Raw genomic sequence first — 17549 nt, forward strand, 5'->3', positions numbered from 1 at the left:
TATATATATATATATATATATATATATATTAATAATATACAGTCTATGCTCGAAAGATAGAAGCCGCGTTTCTCAAGTAGGCTACACTACATTAGAGATTTAGCTAGACTTCATATTGAATTTTCTGGCACTTTCTGTGAACTAGAAGAAAAAAACAATCTGTCATCTTTAATAATTTTATTATTGGAAAATTCCACATTCACAAGAAGAAATGGGCAGACTACAAACCAAACGTTGGACATTTTTATCAAGAGCTGCATGGCAACACTGTAGAGACCTTTTTTATGGGATTTATGTGTACATACTGTTGATATTCTTGTGTTCTGTTAAATAAAGAAAAATATAATAATATATATCTATATTAAACAAAGTTTATGGTGAAAAGACCCAAAGGCAAAAACTTGCGTCAGTAAATTAAACGCATTTTCAGCTCTTCGAGTTTTGGACGCTGTGAGCCACCGTATCAGTTGACATGAGATCTTTCATGACAGTCACCTGACTAAAACAAAGTCATGTTGCAATTAGTTAGTGCTAGCCGTAAATACTTGTGCAAGCTACATACACAATTCATTAATTAAAAACGTTCAAATAAGTTATTTAGACTACCAGAGGAGATGCATTATTGCGTATTATTCTATGTGGGGATGATTTGTGGCTAACCCAGTTAGCTAGCAAATGGTGAGTAACGCTATTTAGCTAGCTAACTTTAGGTGAAAATAAGATGCACACAGTAGCTAGCAGTATCAGGATTAACTTTTTTATACCTTATCTCTTTTTTATTTTATGATGTGAAGTAATGGGTTTTCACAATGCGTTACGTTCGCTTTGCAGCTCTTCAGTTGTCTCTTCTGGATTGTTTGGAGAATACAGGGATAAAAATGTCTCAGTCAGCGGCTATCATCAGTGGGATCCAGAGGATGGTTTTATATGAAACCAGAGCCGTAAGTCTGTCATGATCTTTATGCTGTTAGTATTACTGTTTATAAATTCCACCTGCAAGTAGCAAACAACATCTTTTTAAATTACATAACATTTCCATCGTGTTAAAGTTGCTTTTTTGTTCTCCTGATGCTTCCTGTGTAAATATTAGTACATAGACAAAGAGTGGCTTTTAAAAACAGGATGATAAAGAAGGTTATTGTTCATGCTTTTATTAATCAAAGGACAGTTTCCTGAGTAGACCTCTTCTTTATCTGCAGCAACATGCTTTATATTCATACAGGTTCACACATTTTCTCCTTGGAACTACCTAACCCCAGTTTGTGCCTCTAATAATACTACATGAGTGGCACAAACTGGGACTAGGAACTACCCAGCACAACCACAGTCTTTCCCAACTCTGATGAAGGTGCCTTGCTAACCACACTGTGGCACAATTATTTATTCATGACAGGCAATATTTAGGACATTCGGACGTTCAACAAGCTGACATTCACAAGTCCATCTCTAACATCCCAAATCCATAAAATGTAGACTCTAGTGATGGATTTCCTAATCTCACTGATGTACAAAAGCCACGCTTAATCTATGATTTTTAACATTATAAACTTCACAGACATAACATGAATGGGGAGAAGGATGTAGAGCTCCTGTAGGATTGTGATTACCATTCAGAAAACACTAGATGGCAGCAAACGATTGTTTGTGATGATTTGCTACTCGTATACCTCAGTTTACTTTGATATACCATGACCTCCATTGTGTCAATTATAGGGTCTAGAGTTGATGGGGGAAAAAAACAAACTAATCATTCATACTGTCAAGACTCTAAACAGTCGGAATTATTACATTTTCCCAGACAAAATGCAAATATTAGTTTAGTTTTGATTAGGTCTGTACATATTTGGTATAAATATGTGCCCTTTACAGACACGTTCTTGTGTATCCTTTTTTTCCTATTTTCCTAATTGTGTGTTGTTTTTTACCAATCCAATTTTTTTTCGCAACGACTTATAATTACATGTGTTAAAATAAAGGTGTTCTACAACAGTGATTGATGGGTGATCAATAGTCACACACATTTACACGGTAATGCAGGAAAAACATTTGTCACAGTTGAGCTATCATAATTTGTTATTGAACATCTGTCAGCCCATTTTATTGAACAGTGAATGAGTTGACTGTCTAACTGTTGTGGACAAAGAGGCCTCCATTGGACATTGTGGAACAGGACACAATGTCTCTAATGGTTGCGGACTGTCCTGATACATGATGTTACAATCTAATGTTCTTTAGTTGACAGAAAATCTTAAGCCATCTTGCAACCCAGTGTGAGAAAAATAATGACTTTGAAGAGAAAGTCATACAAGAAAGACAAATCTTAACAATGAAGATATTAGAAAATGTACTCTAGACCAGATGTTCAACAGGGGGTCCGGTACCCCCTAGGGGGTCCTCCGAGTCAACGTAGGGGGACTTCCAAATTATTGTTAATTTTTGAACGTTTTTTTCAAAAATTAAAAAGTCTTAACATGAATCCAAAAATATTATAAGCAAATATAAATCCCCACTGCTTACTGGCCAATAAGTAAGATAGTTAGCCTAGAAATCTAGACGCACCCTAGTGGCAGCAAATTTATTTTGCAGCCAGGGGGGTCTCGGCTGGGAACAGCGGTCTTCTGGAAGACTTGGAGTTAAGCTTTTCTTTGAGGAAAGAATAAAGAACGGCATTGAAGTCATTCTTAAAAAAGGAAGATGTATTCGGAGATTTGCCGACCGGATACGGCAAAAGTTTAATCTATCAACTAGCTTCGCTACCTTCTTCGTTGCTCTGCCTGGTTGTAGCGCTGTCCTATTGCGTGCAGAGGGAATGTGAAAGACAACAGTTTGTCCCGCCCCTCGGATTGAGCTCTGTCAATAGAGTTCCCAGACCCAACATCTTGATGTAGGTCTGGCTTGTCAGGCTATAAGATAGTCACTAAGGCCATCCACAGATACAGGTAATCCTAAGGATTCACTGTGCTGTATGTATGTTTAACCTGAAAACGTGATTTATAAAATCATGGCAAAAATTATTAGGCTATTGAAATAGCTTAGTATTCTATGCAAAAAAAAGTATGTATAAAGGCTATTGTAGGCCCAGTTTAATATGCAACTTCATTTTATACAATATACAGTGAGGAAAATAAGTATTTGAACACCCTGCTATTTTGCAAGTTCTCCCACTTAGAAATCATGGAGGGGTCTGAAATTGTCATCGTAGGTGCATGTCCACTGTGAGAGACATAATCTAAAAAAAAAAAAAAGAATCCAGAAATCACAATATATGATTTTTTTAACTATTTATTTGTATGATACAGCTGCAAATAAGTATTTGAACACCTGAGAAAATCAATGTTAATATTTGGTACAGTAGCCTTTGTTTGCAAGTACAGAGGTCAAACGGTTCCTGTAGTTTTTCACCAGGTTTGCACACACTGCAGGAGGGATTTTGGCCCACTCCTCCACACAGATCTTCTCTAGATCAGTCAGGTCTCTGGGCTGTCGCTGAGAAACACGGAGTTTGAGCTCCCTCCAAAGATTCTCTATTGGGTTTAGGTCTGGAGACTGGCTAGGCCACGCCAGAACCTTGATATGCTTCTTACAGAGCCACTCCTTGGTTATCCTGGCTGTGTGCTTTGGGTCATTGTCATGTTGGAAGACCCAGCCTCGACCCATCTTCAATGCTCTAACTGAGGGAAGGAGATTGTTCCCCAAAATCTCGCAATACATGGCCCCGGTCATCCTCTCCTTAATACAGTGCAGTCGCCCTGTCCCATGTGCAGAAAAACACCCCCAAAGCATGATGCTACCACCCCCATGCTTCACAGTAGGGATGGTGTTCTTGGGATGGTACTCATCATTCTTCTTCCTCCAAACACAGTTAGTGGAATGATGACCAAAAAGTTCTATTTTGGTCTCATCTGACCACATGACTTTCTCCCATGACTCCTCTGGATCATCCAAATGGTCATTGGCAAACTTAAGAAGGGCCTTGACATGCACTGGTTTAAGCAGGGGAACCTTCCGTGCCATGCATGATTTCAAACCTTGACGTCTTAGTATATTACCAACAGTAACCTTGGAAACGGTGGTCCCAGCTCTTTTCAGGTCATTGACCAGCTCCTCCCGTGTAGTTCTGGGCTGATTTCTCACCTTTCTTAGGAACATTGAGACCCCACGAGGTGAGATCTTGCATGGAGCCCCAGTCCGAGGGAGATTGTCAGTCATGTGTAGCTTCTTCCATTTTCTAATGATTGCTCCAACATTGGACCTTTTTTCACCAAGCTGCTTGGCAATTTCCCCGTAGCCCTTTCCAGCCTTGTGGAGGTGTATAATGTTGTCTCTAGTGTCTTTGGACAGCTCTTTGGTCTTGGCCATAGTAGTTGGATTCTTACTGATTGTATGGGGTGGACAGGTGTCTTTATGCAGTTAACAACCTCAAACAGGTGCATCTAATTTAGGATAATAAATGGAGTGGAGGTGGACATTTTAAAGGCAGACTAACAGGTCTTTGAGGGTCAGAATTCTAGCTGATAGACAGGTGTTCAAATACTTATTTGCAGCTGTATCCTACAAATAAATAGTTAAAAAAATCATATATTGTGATTTCTGGATTTTTCTTTTTAGATTATGTCTCTCACAGTGGAAATGCACCTACAATGACAATTTCAGACCCCTCCATGATTTCCAAGTGGGAGAACTTGCAAAATAGCAGGGTGTTCAAATACTTATTTTCCTCACTGTATGTAGTAGGGGTCCCTGCTTTGTCTCTCTTTCAGTTAAGGGGTCCTGTGCTTAAAAAACTTTGAAGACCCCTGCTCTAGACTATAGCTACTCTAATTCCAAGGTATATTCTCATATAAAATTACATGATACATATCTGCATTTGATTCCTTTTGTGTATAATTTCACAGGCTAATTTCATACGTTGCTTTCTAATTGATCGGCTTATTGAGGAGAGGAAATGTTGCACATTATTGGATAAAACAGCCTGAAGATAGTGAGACTTTAACAATGGGATTATACATTGGAAAGCTGGCTTGTAATAACATAGACTGTCTATTGAAATTTGAAAACATGTCTTCTCTAAGATACATTATCCTACTGCGTTCTTATGTATGTGCACCTATTCCCATGACACACAACTTGATATAACTTTATCGCCAGGAGACTATAGTCCAATACAAAAACTGACTAAATTCATTGAACAAATCAATGACTGGATGTACCAAAACTTTCTTAAATTAAATGAAGAAAAAACTGAGGTGGTTGTTTTTGGAGAAAAAGAGGAACAACTGAAAGTCAGCGCTCAGCTTCAAACGGCAATGTTAAAAACAACAGACAAAGCCAGAAATCTTGGTGTAGTTATGGACTCAGACCTGAATTTCGATTATTAAGACAATAACAAAATCAGCCTATTACTATTTTAAGAATATATCAAGGATTAACGGACTTATGTCTCACCAGGATTTGGAAAAACTAGGTCTCCCTAAAAAATCAATCAGACAGCTGCAGCTGACTCAGAATGCTGCTGCTTGAGTTCTCACTAAGACCAAGAAAGTGGAACACATCACTCCAGTTCTGAAGTCTTTACACTGGCTTCCTGTGCCTCAAAGAGTTGATTTCAAAATCCTTCTGCTGGTTTATAAATCCGTAAATGGCTTATGGCCAAAATATATTTCTGATCTATTATTGCACTATGAACCACCAAGATCTCTCAGGTCGTCTGGGACGGTCTGCTTGTTGTCCCCAGAGTCAGAACTAAATGGCTTAAATCAAGGCTTATACCTTTTATTTTTGATGTTGCCTTTCCTTAATTCTTATACTGTACTATACATTTTATTTGTGTATTTAGTCTCTTATCAATTTTTATACTGAACTGTGAATTTTATTCTTGTATTTTATCTCAGAAATCTGTATTTGTTCATATTTTTATATTTTTTATTTTATATTTTTGCTCTTTGCTTTTTAATGTTTGATGTTTTATGTAAAGCACTTTGAGTTGCCTTGTGCTGAAATGTGCTATATAAATAAAATTGCCTTGCCTTTCCAGAGGTATTTTTTGGTGGGGACCAATCAGTCAGAGACCAAACACAGAGTCTTGAAGATTGACCGTACCGAACCCAAGGACCTGGTCATAATTGACGATAAGGCAAGTGCTGAGTTTCCACAAGAGTTGGTACAGTGCAAATGTATATGCTTATGTAATACAGTACAGCACGCTTGAGCTAAAATTGTACTATCACTCAGCCTGTCCCAAGTGTATTATGGATGACAGCTTAGCTGATGAGGGCTGCATGCACCTCCTATTATTCTCCACTACTCATTACAAGGATCCATGACCCGAGATTTGTTTGTTTGTGTTGCGGGTGATTATGATAATGATGTGTTTGTTATAATGAAGCATCCATGACTAAATATACATCACTCCACACTCTCATTCCTGCTGTCTGTATTATACTGACCTTGGGAAACCCTTTTTGTTTTTCATTTGATTGGCATAGTTGAGTGTTTTATAAACCGAGTGGATGCTTGAGAATGTGATGATGCATTGGAGGTGAGCAGGTTTAAAGCTGGAAAAACAGCCTCATCTTTCTCTCAGCTCATATGTAAGGAAAGCTGGCACACATAATGAAATAAAATACTGCATAGAATCTCTTTATATTTCTGAGATGGATAAAGATTATACAGCAAACTAAAGAACACACACATACACACACATACCTGATGTGTGTATGTGTGTGTGTATTTGTCTGTAGCATGTGTACAGCCAGCAAGAGGTTCGGGAGTTGTTGGGCCGCCTGGACCTGGGCAACCGAACCAAGATTGGCCAAAAGGGTTCCTCGGGCCTGTCCAGGGCTGTTTCCGCCTTTGGCATTGTAGGTGAGTACAGTCCCTCCACTCTCTTCCTCACTGACATAGCAACATCTTTTGCAAGAACACAATGATGACAACATGTACTTTACCTCCAAAGCATTGCTTCTACAGGTGTGCGTTTTGACCTGGTTTTGCATATTACTTGTAAGTGCTTGAAATGGAAAAACTGGATGAAAAAAATAAATAAATAAAAGGAACACCTGGCAGGACATTGTTATTCACTACAATATAGAACCGCTACCACTGCTACTTAGTCAAGCTTAAAATGGTTCAAATAATGACCATCAGTGGTGTATTTAGAAGTTTTTTTTTTTACTTTCCCTTTCCTTTTGTAGAAAATCAGGTAAAAAGAAGCTGTAACAAAATTGTTTAGGAGAGTTGTTTCTATGACTGTAATAGTGATATACAGTACAGCGCCTATTAAAACTATTTAGTATTTAAATTGTAATTAATTTATATGATTTTGTAGAGATCTGTTTTCACTTGGGCATTAAAGGCTTTGTTGATCAGTGTCAAAAAGAATAGCTCAACTCCTCTGTGCTTTGGACATTGCCTGACAGACCCAATTACAATTGGTACAATTGTAAGGTTTATGGAAAGCATTTATTGTGTCTCTTAACTGGCCTTTTGTCAACCCAAGACATGGAATTCAGGTCACTCTTATTTTCTAGGTCAAATTGTTCTGTCTGTCTGCTCCATATATGCAATTAAAGGTTATAGTTAGTTAGTTATAAAGTTATTGTTATTAGAGGAGTGTGTAACTGATCACACTCTGTATATCCTCCACCTGTGTTTGCACCCCAGTGGCTGTGTGGGAAATAATTGGTGTGACTGAGCTGTGTTTCACATAGGAACTGCACACCAGTCCTCAAGTCATGACCTACATTTTGTGTCACACACATTCTAATACACACAAAACAGAAGAGTGTTTGAGTTTGTCCTACTAACCTGTCTTGGTGATTCACTCAGGTCATTATTCAGCCTTTATCCTTTACCAGTATTGTCTGTTTCTATATACTCCGTACAGGTTATTGATCATAGATAATTTGTCTGTCACAGAAACGTACATTTGTAGGAAAATTACTGCAGACACTTTGGAGTTTTCTTCATTTCTGCTACATGTAAACATGGTGAATCAGAAGAATGTTTGAATCCAATTCAAAGCCACTTTAATGAGCCAGAATCAAATGAAACCAAACATTGACTTCAACAAACCAAACATGTTACTGCTTAAGGCACGTTTTTCTTCCCAAAGATTACGCTGTTGATGAGGTTGTGCAAAGTGCCTCTACGTATACTTTTACTCCTATCTGTCATGTTACAGAGCTACCAGCAGGACCAAACCACACAAAATAAACATAAAACCACAATGCTAACTTTAACATGCTAACATATTCACAATAACAAAGTTAACATGCTGATATTTAGCAGGTAATATGTTTGCCATGTTCTCCATGTCAAAACCCCAAATATCAAATACAGTGGTGGCTTGGGGAAACGTCAGGGCTTCACTAAAGTCAGTGGGTTTCTTCCTCTGGAGAGCATGTGTGTCTTTTCAAAACCTAATTGAAATTGTTTCCATCCACTAGTTGTTGAGATATTTCAGTCTGGACCAAAGTGGTGGTCGGACTGGACATGGCCATCCATTGAACATTGCTGTTGTGTGGCTAAAAATACAAATTGCAACAGTCTTACATTCTACTTTCCAGTTCTTCTGGTCTGTGTGTGTTTGTGTTTGGAGCTGTATACATTTGAATTTTTAGCAAAGAGAGATGCTAACAATTGTTAACTAGTATTGGCAAGGTCATAATAGCTAATTCATCATCTTTTAAGCACTCTGACACATCTGTGAATAAATGAGATGCTTTTTCCCCACTGGGCCCTTTTGCCATCTTTGTTTAAGCCGCTATTTACCAAAGTCACTGTATCATATAAAAAAAAAAAAAAAAAAGCCATGTTGGGTTCAGTTTATCATAACAGGCCCTTTGCCGAGCACCTCTTTATTACTTCATATAATGAGTAGCATTATTGTAAGTATATTTTTACTCTTTTTCATGTGCCAGTTTTGTCAGTCTGACCCATCTCTGCTGGCAAGAGACACAATCAACTAACATAAGAATTGTCATTCAGCAAAGCCACAAGTTCATTCAAGGCTATGGATTGCAAGCTTAGTTGATTGTCATTGCGTTGTGAAAATCACGTCTTACCTGCACATTTTTATACACCAGCTCGTACTTACTGTAAACCCTTCAGATGAATTCCCAATAGCCACTCTTTAGTCATGTCAAGGAGGAATACTTTACACATCTGGGTAGAATAGGTCTGGAGTTATTTAGCGGAGGTATCAATGAAGTCAAAAAAGCATATAATGAAATGCTAAAAAGCCACACTAATTGCTTTTCAGAAAAGTTACCATGCTTCTTTTCATTTTCCCTATACAATTTGTGGACACTCGCTCTTTGGCAAATGGGAGTGTAATTGGTTCCTAACCGACACACAGACAGACCGATAGCTCAGAATGTTTTACAGTGATTTACCTAATGGAGATCTCTACTATAAGAGTGGGAATTAGGATAAGAATGTCTTACAGGTGACTAACTATGTTACAGTATTTCTGTATACAATATGTGCAATAATTATGACCACATAAAATACCTTCTTGGCCTTGATCAATCAATGTACAATTTAAAACTTTACTCAATGTACAATTTAGACAGAAAAAAGAGGTGAAAGGTAATGCAGCAGAGGCTGAGATATCCTGACTTTCAGTCCCTAGTATGGGTCATAGTCACGCTCCAAAAACACTGGATGCTACACTTCCTGTAATGCAATTTGATGGTGTTTTTCATTATACTATGTTCTTGTCATAGCAGAGTTGTGGTAATTAGCATCAAAGTTGTAGTTTTCTTAAAAGTTCTGGTATATGGCACAGGAATTTCCCCAGTGTGGGATTAATAAAGTTTATCTTAGCTTATCTTATTTTATATCCTACTTGGCTTGTAATGATAGGTAAGAGTCTGAAAACCAATCAAGCATAGATGTCTCATGCAAACTAAAGTCTATCATTCAACTTACTTAAACCCATATTTACTCATCACAGTCTGTTTACAGGTTTTGGGGAGTAATACTGCATATGTGGGGAAAGAAAGTGAGATCTGAGGAATTGCCTCAGGTGATGTCACTTGATTTAGTCAATTAATATCGAACCATGTATTTTTAGCTCAATTTTGTTCATGTAATTGGTTGTTTGTGTATCCACAGATTTACATCATCCTGCAATTGTAGCGTTCTCTTTGTATGTGGTGGAAACACAATATGAAGATCATTACAGTGCAATGATACTGGGGCATCTGTGATTCTAAATAGTCCAAATGTAAGAGGACTTCTTAAGAGGTTGCAAAATAGCATCTATGACACACAATTCATTTGTAAACAGATTAGTCTTAGCAGTAATATAATGAAGGTGTGTGTCTAGCATGCACACTTGCCTAAACTACTGACCATGATGAGGCAAATATTACTAATAATATTCCGACCATTAAAATAAATGCACACAGACATCATCCACAACTATTCATTATGTATTGAATGTCACTGATTAGTAAATAACGCATCAAAAGCTGAAAGCAAATGATGACTATGCTGGATGATACTTTTTGGGTCAGATTTGAATTATGTAAGACGAAATGGAGCGTATAGGTAATACAGTGAAGTGTGACACGCAAACACTCATGATCCACCTCCACAAACAGTGGTGTTTATTTATTTGTATTGTAAAAGCTGTAGCTGATTTGCAGGCAGCAGAAAGGCTGCCTGCAAATCAGGCTTTAAACTTCAGTGGTGTTCTATGAACAACGCAGGTTATGTCAGGGATAAGGTGGGGGGGAAAGAAAGTTCCTTGAAAGAAACATTTGAGTTTATTCTAAAAGATTTTAAATTTGTAAGTTTTTTTTTCTTCACAGGGTTTGTACGTTTCCTCGAGGGGTACTACATTGTGTTGATCACCAAGCGCAGAAAGATGGCTGACATCGGTGGCCACTCCATCTACAAAATTGAAGACACCAGCATGATTTACATCCCAAATGACTCGGTCAGGGTTACACACCCTGATGAAGCAAGGTTCTGTCTCTTTCTTGTTCTCTTTTTATATATCCATTTATACACCATCACTAGTAATTTATAAACACACTCACTGGACATACTATAGTCAAGAAATTGTAATACATTTTTTTTTTAATGAACATTGAAATAAAAAGATTTTTGACTTGAAATTCTACACAATGTCAGAACCTTTAGGAGTCAGTCTGAAACATGTTTTGAGGAACAATGCAGAGTTTCTATTTGCAACATACAATGAAGCTTTCATTTCATGTGTTTACAACTGTGTGTATGTGTTTGTGCTTGGATTTGCTCTCAAACATCCCATAGTTTACAAGGAAATTTAAATCAAAACTGTAGCCCCTTTTAGACATGCACACCTTTACATTAATCTTATGGATATTTAACATGTTGGTCTCATGTCTGCATAAGCACCACTTTTACATCAAATGCACAACGGAAATCTTACAAAGTCAGACCCAGTAACATTTCCCTAACACTTTCACTTGCAATAGCAAAAATAAAGGTCTGAATTGAATGCCGTCAGATTAACGTAAAGGCATCAGCAAAAGGTAAAACATGCAGAGAGTGTTTACGTGTCAGGTAACGTTACTGCCTTCTAAGATCTGTAATAAATCTATTAAATCAATCATCACAAGTGTACCGAATCATGGACATAGACTAATATTATCAAAGTTTAATAACTTATTGATAAATTCCGTATATATGACTTTTATTTTATACTTATTCTTTGACTGACTGAGTTTTTGCTCCCCTAGATATGTGCGGATCTTTCAGAACGTGGACCTATCCAGCAACTTCTACTTCAGGTACTGTAAGACAGATTCTCTCACAAAAACAGAGCCATTTATCACTAATATATATTTATTAAGATGTAATGCCTGCCCTCCATGGGCCTTGCTCAAGGGCACATTGATAGAGCCCAGGAGGTGAACTGGCACCTCTCCAGCTACCAGTCCACAGTCCGTATGGGGACTTGAACCAGCGACCTTACGGTTCCCAAGCCAAAATCCAGATAAAAACTAGTACTAGTACTAGTAACAGCTATGAGAAAAAAAAAACTCTATTTGACCTCCGTTTTCCTTATACCTATCTTGATAAGTGTGCTCTTGGTTGTCATAAGGAGTCTCCACACACCCTTTATTGTATGTTTTGAATATTTCAGTTCATGCAAAGGTTTTTATGTCTTCCTTGTCAGTTTGTCAAATGTTTTAGTGTGTAAAATGAAAAACCTAAAAATACCTTTTAGATTTCATTTTGCATGTGTCCTATTGCTTATTTAGACTAACAAAAGCTAGTACTTTTGGGCACAAATCACAGTCTTGTCTGACTGCACTTAATGTTTCCAATTGTACGTGTGACAGAATTGTTTATTATGGAATGGTACAGGCTAAATTTGTTTCAAATAGATATTGCCGTTGTACCCTGCAGCTACAGCTATGACCTGAGCCATTCGCTGCAGTACAACCTGACTTTGCTACAGAGGCCTTATGAACTGTGGTCTTCACCAACTTCCCCTGCTGAGGAAGAAGTTAACACACAGAGCAAGCAGGACAGCTTCGACATCTTTGAAGATGAGGGTCTGCCTACGCAGGGTGAGTGGAAGTAGCCATTATATTACGTTTGTTTGTTCGTTCTTTTGGGTGGAGAAGACCTTGTAAGCCTCTTCACATTGTGCAAGTCAATTGAAGACACTTTGCTGTTGCCATGAATGCCCATAAAAGTAGAAAGTCACTGATATATCTGCCACAATCAGAAGCGTTAATATCTGTTTTTGTCATTGAAGTCCATTGAAAATCTATTGAAAAACAACTTGACTTGTCTTGGCTGATGTGTTCTGTCATGACATGTGTATTGTAATACATTAACATAAGCTAAGTCCCAGTTGCAGCAATTTAATACAAATTTTCTTAAAAAGTTTCTAAATATGCTCGTGTTCCACAGCCTGTGTCACATCAGCTTTTTTCTATTTGTGGCATTCTAACTGATGATTTGGTCATACCCCATTTCCGTAAAATGATCATGAGGTTTTATGTGTTCCTACTCTTCTGCCACAGTGGTTTACGGCCTCCAGAGCGAGCCGTACTACAAGTACGTGTGGAACGGGAAGCTGCTGGAACGAGTCAAGGACGTAGTGCATCATGACTGGCTCATGTATATAATCCACGGCTTTTGTGGCCAGTCCAGTATCCTTTGAGCATTGTCAAGTCAGTTTTGTTTGTGCATTGCAGAATTGTTTGGCTGTTGCTTTGATTTATGTGTTTATGTATAAAAAATATATGCCATACAAACTGTATAGCACCTTCATGGGATTTTGTTGGGACATAACATCTGTCAGCATTGATTGATTTGATTAGTCACACACGAGTACAGCAAAAGACAACTTTTAACTCTCGCAATGTTGTGCTTTGTTGGTACTCCCCCTCATCTCTATGCCCTAGCATCACTTGTTGAACTGCGCTCGGCCTCCATCACAGCACGTGGATTACACTTGCTAAACGAGCGAGTGAGAGTGTGTGATTCACTTCAAAACTGCAGAAGCAATTTGTATTCATAGGGCTTTATCAAAACAAGTATTATGGCAATTAAGCAATGGTTACATCATGTATGTAAACACCGGCACGTGCATGATAGCTCCATCTGCTATCTGCAGGGAAAAGGCAGCAACATTGTGCATATTTAATCAGATAAGCCACGTTTTTTTTTTTCTTTTTGGATTGAAGACAAAACCCATGTTTTGCCTTTCATGTTAGTGCTACTGTAGCTTTTGCTTTGCGGTTTTGAGTAGAAACAAGCTGCATACCAGAGATTAGTATTAGGCTCCACATGAATAATTTCCTCTGGATTTTGTGAGAAGCTTTTGTAGCGTTGATGCATGGCTTACTGCTGCACAGGGGCTTTGTGCTTGACTAGAACTGAGTAAACAGTTTGATTTATTATGGTAAAAGTCTGCCTTAGGTCCAGATTTCAATCATTTACCATTAAGTCTCCTTTGCATTAATCACATTATGCAGTGTAAAATATGTTTTTGCCTTTCAGTCAAAACAAGTTACTCTTTTTTATCAGTAATTTATTTTTCAAGAATTAATATTTTTCTACCAGTAGTTGTGTTGCAGTAAGCTACAGTAAGGTGCACTTTATAGTCTGTACTGCTATCACCACTTTTGCCACTCGTATCAAGCAGCATGCTGCCACAGTGTCATTGTGTGGTTGAATTGCTTTGAGTTTAGACAATTCCTGGAAACAGTTTTGCCTTTATGGCTGTTTTTCTGAGATGATAAAAGGACTGATAGGTGCAATAAGAGGAGACTCAGAGGATAGAGTAAATGCAGAAATTTGGAGAAGATGAGACACTGAAGCAGGCAGGGGAAAAAAGGCGATAAGGGGGAAAGGAAGACAATGGGCCTCATTAAATATCCCTAAGCAATCATGTAGAAACAGATTAATAACTTTTGTTTCCAAAACAAACCTCTCCGGGAACCATCACCTTATCGTGGTGGAGAGGTTTGTGTGTCACTATGAACCTGAGGGCTGTGTTGTCTGGAGCTTTGTGCTCCTGGTAGGGTCTCCCAAGGCAAAGTGGTCTCAGGTGAGGGGCCAGACAAAGAATGGTTCAAAAACCCTACGGCCTCCCTGATCTAAACCAGAGTGGTTGTTTGTTGTTGGACTTCTGTGCTAGTCATGGATTGTCTATAACAAACGCCATGTTCGAACATAGGGACGCTCATAAGTGTACTTGGTACCAGAGCACCCTAGGCCAAAGGTCAATGATCGATTTTATAATCGTTTCATCTGATCTGAGGCCATATATTTTGGACACTCGGGTGAAGAGAGGGGCGGAGCTGTCAACCGATCACCATCTGGCGGGAGATACTGTGGGAGATGCTGCAGAAGTATGGGGTGAGGGGGTCTCTTCTCAGGGCCATCCAATCTCTGTATGACCAAAGTGAGAGCTGTGTCCGGGTTCTCTGTAGTAAGTCGGACTCGTTTCAGGTGAGGGTTGGCTTCCGCCAGGGCTGCGCTTTGTCACCAATCCTGTTATGGACAGGATATCAAGGCGTAGTCGGGGTGGGTAGGGGTTGCAGTTTGGTGGGCTGGGGATCTCATCGCTGCTCCTTGCAGATGATGTGGTCCTGATGGCATCATCGGCCTGTGACCTTCAGCACTCACTGGATCGGTTCGCAGCCGAGTGGGAATCGGCTGGGATGAGGATCAGCACCTCTAAATCTGAGGCCATGGTTCTCAGCAGGAAACCGATGGAGTGCCTACTCCAAGTAGGGAATGAGTCCTTACCCCGAGTGAAGGAGTTCAAATACCTTGGGGTCTTGTTCGCGAGTGAGGGGACAATGGAGCAGGAGATTGGTTGGAGAATCGGCGCAGCGAGTGCGGTATTACATTTATTTACATTACATTTACATTTATTGCACCGTTGTGACGAAAAGAGAGCTGAGCCAGAAGGTAAAGCGCTCGATCCACCGGTCAGTTTTTGTTCCTACCCTCGCCTATGGTCATGAAGGCTGGGTCATGACCGAAAGAACGAGATCCAGGGTACAAGCGGCTGAAATGGGTTTCCTCAGGAGAGTGGCTGGCGTCTCCCTTAGAGATAGGGTGAGAAGCTCAGTCATCCGTGAGGAGCTCGGAGTAGAGCCGCTGCTCCTTCGCGTCGAAAGGAGCCAGTTGAGGTGGTTCGGGCATCTGGTAAGGATGCCCCCTGGGCACCTCCCTAGGGAGGTGTTCCAGGCACGTCCAGCTGGGAGGAGGCCTCGGGGAAAACCCAGGACTAGGTGGAGGGATTATATCTCCAACCTGGCCTGGAACACCTCGGGATCCCCCAGTCAGAGCTGGTTAATGTGGCTTGGGAAAGGGAAGTTTGGAGTCCCCTGCTGGAACTGCTCCCTCCGCGACCCGACAGGTCATTGTGTAATGTGGTCAGTGGTGCATTATTATTGTATTATTATTATTATTCCTTTCCTTTTATTCTTCCTTAACCCACCAACTTCAGAGCTGCTGATCTACGGCCGACCGGTCCACATCACCCTTTTTGCCAGGCGCTCCAGCAAATTTGCCGGGACCCGCTTCCTCAAAAGAGGAGCCAACTGCGAGGTACAGCAGTTGCCAAGGCAACAGGGAAGAATAGATACTAGAGGCAGGGTTGAGGGCCACCTGGATGATTGAGATGACTCAGGGTGATCACAGGGGGTTAATTTGGCCCGCTGCCTCTTCCTTGAGTATGCATAAGTTGTTTGTGTGGGTGTGTGGTGGAGGTGGGAGGAACTTTAGGAGCAAACATAGATATCCTGCCATCCTGAGATCAGCTTGGACACAGTTTCCTGCTATTGTGGTCAATGCCAAATAAAGTAGTTTTTACAAAATTGCAACTATGTTTCATTATAGAATACTGTCTGATTGGCCTTTATCACAACAGACAGTTTGACTTGTCATAGCAGGAAAAACAGGTGTAACTAATGTTGTGAACAATGGCTCTGTTCCATGTGTAAATGTATAAATAAGTCATGTCAGTGGGCCAGCATGCACAGAAGCTTAAGCGAGTGCAGCCCTTATTAATATTATTAATTAACCTGTGGTTGTCCTGCTGTGTGATAGCAAAATGTCTGCCGTTAAGAAGGTCTGTGGGCTTAAAGGTCCTATAACATGCTGCTTTTTGTATGCTTTTATATAGGCCTTGGTGGTCCCCTAATACTGTATCTGAAGTCTCTTTCCCTCATAAGGAGCAAGATTCCAGATCGGCCCATCTGAGCTTTCATTTTCTCAAAGGCAGAGCAGGATAGCTCGGTTTACACCTATCGCCATTTCTAGCCACTGGGGGACCATAGGCAGGCTTGGGGAACTCATATTAATGTTAAAAAACCTCATAAAGTGAAATTTTCATGCCATGGGACCTTTTTAAAGTGTCGATTTACTTGTTATTCTAATGCTTTGGAGCTTTAAATGGAGATGGAGTTTGCCCAGTTGTCATGGAAATAGTAGATTTTAAGAAATTCTTGTCCGTGTTGACCTTGATCATGTCTGGTCACATGAGATGATCAAAAGCTGCAGAACAGCTTATTAACTGCTGTTTCTGTTTCCATTTTCTTCTGAGCACTTTATGGGCTTCTCTTCCATGTTCGAAAGTCAAAGTTCATTATTGTCGTTGGAAGCAGCAGTTTAGTAGCTGTTCTGAAGCTTTCAATCATATCACATGATTCTCATCCGCAGATGATCAAGATTCAGATTGCCAATTCAACATGAACGAGAATTTCCTTGCACTGACAATTCTGTGAACATTTGGAGAGCTCCACCTGCTGATGAAGATTATATAATATGATGAAAAATTTCCGGACAGCTACTAAATGGACCTTTTGATGAGATTGTTTTCCCAACCTTTGTGTTTTTCTGTTGTTTCCAGGGGGATGTGGCTAATGAGGTTGAGACAGAGCAGATTGTCCATGATGCCTCAGTTATGTCTTTCGCAGCAGGAAGTTACTCCTCATACGTCCAGGTGCGAGGTTCAGTCCCGCTCTACTGGTCCCAGGACATTTCCACCATGATGCCAAAACCCCCAATACGATGTA

General features: G+C 39.7%; 1 protein-coding gene across 2 annotated transcripts in view; it reads left to right on the forward strand.

Moving 5' to 3' along the window:
• Positions 1–499: 499 nt before the first annotated feature.
• Positions 500–17549, forward strand: part of fig4a (FIG4 phosphoinositide 5-phosphatase a) — a 59050-nt gene continuing 42000 nt past the window's right edge. For both annotated transcript variants that reach the window (XM_028605592.1, XM_028605593.1), the window contains exons 1-10: positions 500–678; positions 832–941; positions 6035–6133; positions 6741–6864; positions 10821–10977; positions 11736–11786; positions 12409–12572; positions 13035–13163; positions 15980–16080; positions 17384–17546. In XM_028605592.1, the coding sequence (XP_028461393.1) occupies positions 879–941; positions 6035–6133; positions 6741–6864; positions 10821–10977; positions 11736–11786; positions 12409–12572; positions 13035–13163; positions 15980–16080; positions 17384–17546 (1051 nt within the window). In that variant the 5' untranslated portion in view covers positions 500–678; positions 832–878. The remainder of the gene's footprint in view (positions 679–831; positions 942–6034; positions 6134–6740; positions 6865–10820; positions 10978–11735; positions 11787–12408; positions 12573–13034; positions 13164–15979; positions 16081–17383; positions 17547–17549) is intronic.

Source organism: Perca flavescens, chromosome 18, assembly GCF_004354835.1.
Source record: "Perca flavescens isolate YP-PL-M2 chromosome 18, PFLA_1.0, whole genome shotgun sequence".
Taxonomy (NCBI): Eukaryota; Metazoa; Chordata; class Actinopteri; order Perciformes; family Percidae; genus Perca; species Perca flavescens.